Here is a 5,000-nt window from a genome sequence, read left to right as displayed (position 1 = left end):
TAGTTTACAGACCAACTGGAGAGACTTGCTAACAAGGACGCGGCGACACCGCAGGGGGCAAATAAATATTTCTCTGCAAACAGTCATTTTGCCACAGGCTTCATATTTCTGTTCATCATGTTGAATATTCAACAGACCATTTCTCATCCTTATTCTGTCACGTCGGCCGTCTGAACATTTCAGAAATCTTCCAGTCTCAAACAAACAAGCAAACAATCAAAAGATCAATCAATACAGTGAGTGGCACATTATTTCTGAAAATCCCTCCACTGGAAGTGAACAAATAAAGTTCCTGTAAATGGCTCAGGATAAAATAGTGCTATTCATGATGTTTTGTGAATGAATGTACCGGGGTAGTTCAGTTAAGAGTATTTATTGAATGAATGTGGAGACTCCTCACAATACTGGACTCTGATTGGCCAGCTACAGCAGCAGCTCTCCAGGCTTTTCAGTTCAAATGCAGCAAACCTTCCTGATTGGAAGGATTTTAGTATTTATTTTAGTGTGAGGAGACTTGAATCAAGACCAAGTCCAGTTGTGATGTGTTACTGTAACTGGAGTTAGTCCAAACTGGAGTTAGTCCAAAATGTTGTTATTGTATTATTGTACTTGGCCAATTCCCCCTGCTGTCCTGGTCGTTGCTCCACCCCCTCTGCCGATCTGGAGAGAGCCGTAGACTAGCACATGCTTCCTTTGATACATCTGCAGTCACCAGCCGCTTCTATTCACGCGACAGCAAGGAGTTTCACTGGCAGGATGTAGTGTGTGGGAGGATCACGCTATTGCCCCCAGTTCCCCTGCTCCCCGAGCGGGCGCCCTGACCGACCGCCCCGAGGAGGCCCTAGTGCAGCGACCAGGACTTATACCCCACCTGCAGACACGGCCAGTTGTGTCTAGCAACATCTGACCAAGCCGGAAGTACCGATACCGGGAATTGAAAATTGAACCTGGGTCTATGCGGTGGTAGGCGAGTGCTTTTACCTTTACACTACCCAGATGTCCCTGCTATTGCATTTAGAAAATGCAATAACTTTAAATGTCATCACTCAAATAAAATTGGATGTTTACAATCTCATCTCTCCTTTAAACATCTTTGATATGTACAAAAATGGAAGGATTTTTTAGTTGCCCTTCAAGTTGAAACCTCTGCTTGAATACACCGACTGTATTGGCCCGCTGACCCGTCCATCTCTGTGGTCTTCTTAGGAGACTCCAATGAGAACAAGCCGCTGGTGGGGGCGGAGGACGAGGAGGTGGCGAAGATGGGCTGTCCCAGCCTGGGCGAGCACACGCAGGTGGAGGTGGTCATAGAGGAGTCCTACGAGTTCAAGGTAAGTGTGTGTGCACAGAACGTGCGTACGTATGAGTGTGTGGGCATGAGGTTGCAGCGATGTCGCCTTTAATTTGGCAATGTCAGAACTTTCCAAACGCACTCTTCTAGTCTCATGCTTTAATGTTCCTTGTCAGCTAATCAATAAGCCTGTCGTCAATCAATGTTCATCTCTAATTGGTGCGGTTTGCAACTCTCTCCCACAGCCAGAGAGCAGAGATCTGAGGCTCAAGCTTGCACCTTGTCCTGTGATCAGGTTTTAAAGGACAAGTTCACCCAAAAATGAAAATCCATTCATTATCTACTCATCGCCATGCCGATGGAAGGGCGGGTGAAGCTTTTTACTCCACAAAACAGTCCTGGAGTTTCACAGCAAAACACTGTTGCAGAATCCTCCTAAACAATTGAAGTGGTGACCAACTTTTAAACATTCAAAAAAACGCGATACTGTTCACCTGGTGTAATCCAAGTCTCCAGAAGCCCTGAGATGCCAAGTTGACTTGAAAACACCCTGTTTTGAGCTGAAATCTTCACTGTAGCCATGTGCTCCAAGAAGATGGGAGGGTGGATCCTGTAACCTGCTACAGTAAAGATTTCAGCTAAAACAGGATGTAAATGATTGAATTTTCATTTTTGTGTGAACTTATCCTTTAAGTCTGCTTGATAGAATGATATCCAGCTGCTTTTGATGGGCAACAAGTCGGCTGCATTAAATCAGATCCAGAATGACTTCGGCGATTAACTTTGTTAGGGCCAAACAGACTCTCTGAGGAGATGTTTGTCAGTTTAACAACGGCTTTGTGATAAACAACAAATAATTTATTGAAAGTGTAATGGGCTTCAGGAGAAACCACATCACTGGCCCACGGACCATTAAACACTGTAGTGCAGAGTGCAATCAGCAGCTCAGAGTTACTGTTAGAGCATCCATGCAGTAAGTCTACAGACGTATTGGCCTGGTAGTCTCATAAATGCATCATAAATGTTATATATATTAGAGAGAGCGTGCCACGGTTTCACATTTGCTCAGTTCATAATTAATTTGATGCTACATGACTGGACATATTTGAAATTTCCATCGCACACAGACTGTGCAGCCATGTTGTCTGTCCCATTATTTTGCATGTTAGAGATCATTTAATATCCTCAAGAGCTTTCATTTGTACGTGTGTGTGTGTGTGTGTGTGTGTGTGTGTGTGTGTGTGTGTGTGTGTGTGTGTGTGTGTGTGTGTGTGTGCGTGTGTGCCCCATGTTGCTTGATTCATTATTCTATTATTTTGTCTTCTCATCAAAAAAATGTAATCAATCATATTGTGTATTTTTTTGCTGGTTTAATTTGTTCATTTGTGTGTGTGTGTGTGTGTGTGTGTGTGTGTGTGTGTGTGTGTGTGTGTGTGTGTGTGTGTGTGTGTGTGTGTGTGTGTGCGTGTGCCCGCGCATGCGTGTGTGTGCCTGTGTGTCTGTGTGTGCAGAAAGCAGTAAATGAGCTTTTTTGGCGGGGTGAACTTTGGCGTGCTGAACAGGTTATCCATCTTTTTTTTTTTGCTCTTGAGTCTCTGTGCATGCCAGTTTGCACTTTTGCCTGTCTGTCTTTCTCTCTCTCTAATACTGTGTCAAACTGTCTGTCTGACTGACTGAAATGTTCTGAAGGTGTCGGAGCCAAACATGAAACATCTCAAGTCCTTTTCCTTCACTTCAACCCAGTCCATATATACTCCTGCTGACATCTCATTCATTAGCAAGTCTTACTGCTTGTTTTATGGGTGGAACACATTTTTTCACACTGACTGACTGACTGACTGACTGACAGAAAATGTCGCGGCGGTGGGTATGGTTAGGCACCTAAAACAACTTACCGGTAGTTGAGTTTAGGCACCTAAAGCAACTTGGTTAGGGTTATGGTTTGGGTTAGACTTATTAAATAGCAAAAACATTACATGTGGCTTAGGGTTGAACTGTAGACTTTGAACACGCTGGTCTTGAACACAGGTCTCCGACGTGAATGGTCTACACCGCCCCCCCCTGCCCCCTACAGCCTGACCGCTTATTTGAAGGCCACACTCCGTTGATTTCAGACATTGTGGGAGTTCTGTTGGACTACGCTAAACGTCCAAAAATGACGAAAAAGATACCTCTCGCATCAGTATAGTGACGCCGAGGGACTAGACAAATAGTCAACGTAGCGTTGGGAATGAGAATGGGCTGTATTTTGAGACTTATATTGCGATTTTATGAACATTGTCAAACAGTCCCAAGTAAAACAGACCTATTATTTTGAGTTACAATCATTACAAAAAGCATATATTTCAAACTCTCGTGAATCACACCCCTGCGACATGAGAATCAGCGTGAATATACCTCAAACCAGATGGGTTGTAATGTGTCTATCTTTCACTTCTTCTTTGGCGTCATACAATATGTACGGTAATGTTTTCTCTTAGCACAGCAGTGAGTTATGATAATGACTATGGGTGCTATGTTCTATGGCTGCCGTGAGCTGTTTTGCATCAGCGTGTTTTACATAAAACTCAGCAGTCTGCCCCGAGGCAGTCCAATGTGGCATTCAGCTCATTTCACAGCGACGTACAGTATGAGAGAAGATCCTATACACATGTTATAGTGTTATGAAATACTCATCTTTCCAATGTGTGAGAGAAGATCCTATACACATGTTATAGTGTTATGAAATACTCATCTTTCCAATGTGTGAGAGAAGATCCTATACACATATTATAGTGTTATGAAATACTCATCTTTCCAATGTGTGAGAGAAGATCCTACACATATTATAGTGTTATGAAATACTCATCTTTCCAATGTGTGAGAGAAGATCCTACACATGTTATAGTGTTATGAAATACTCATCTTTCCAATGTGAGAGAACATCCTACACATATTATAGTGTTATGAAATACTCATCTTTCCAATGTGTGAGAGAAGATCCTATACACATGTTATAGTGTTATGAAATACTCATCTTTCCAATGTGTGAGAGAAGATCCTATACACATGTTATAGTGTTATGAAATACTCATCTTTCCAATGTGTGAGAGAAGATCCTATACACATATTATAGTGTTATGAAATACTCATCTTTCCAATGTGTGAGAGAAGATCCTATACACATGTTATAGTGTTATGAAATACTCATCTTTCCAATGTGTGAGAGAAGATCCTACACATATTATAGTGTTATGAAATACTCATCTTTCCAATGTGTGAGAGAAGATCCTATACACATGTTATAGTGTTATGAAATACTCATCTTTCCAATGTGTGAGAGAAGATCCTACACATATTATAGTGTTATGAAATACTCATCTTTCCAATGTGTGAGAGAAGATCCTACACATATTATAGTGTTATGAAATACTCATCTTTCCAATGTGTGAGAGAAGATCCTACACATATTATAGTGTTATGAAATACTCATCTTTCCAATGTGAGAGAACATCCTACACATATTATAGTGTTATGAAATACTCATCTTTCCAATGTGTGAGAGAAGATCCTACACATATTATAGTGTTATGAAATACTCATCTTTCCAATGTGTGAGAGAAGATCCTACACATATTATAGTGTTATGAAATACTCATCTTTCCAATGTGTGAGAGAAGATCCTACACATATTATAGTGTTATGAAATACTCATCTTTCCAATGTGAGA

At 41.5% G+C, this 5,000-nt stretch overlaps 1 protein-coding gene across 1 annotated transcript in view; it reads left to right on the top strand.

The window, feature by feature from the left end:
- The window catches only part of slc8a4b (solute carrier family 8 member 4b), a gene marked incomplete at both ends in the record, with an annotated part of 81,271 nt that overhangs the window by 64,710 nt on the left and 11,561 nt on the right, over positions 1 to 5,000 (top strand). Inside the window, 2 exons of the mRNA XM_083640108.1 lie at positions 1,207 to 1,331; positions 2,803 to 2,853. Of these exons, the coding sequence (XP_083496234.1) occupies positions 1,207 to 1,331; positions 2,803 to 2,853 (176 nt within the window). The remainder of the gene's footprint in view (positions 1 to 1,206; positions 1,332 to 2,802; positions 2,854 to 5,000) is intronic.

Source organism: Poromitra crassiceps, assembly GCF_964638095.1.
Source record: "Poromitra crassiceps genome assembly, chromosome: 7".
NCBI lineage: Eukaryota > Metazoa > Chordata > Actinopteri > Beryciformes > Melamphaidae > Poromitra > Poromitra crassiceps.
This window is presented reverse-complemented; position numbering and strand designations above follow the sequence as displayed.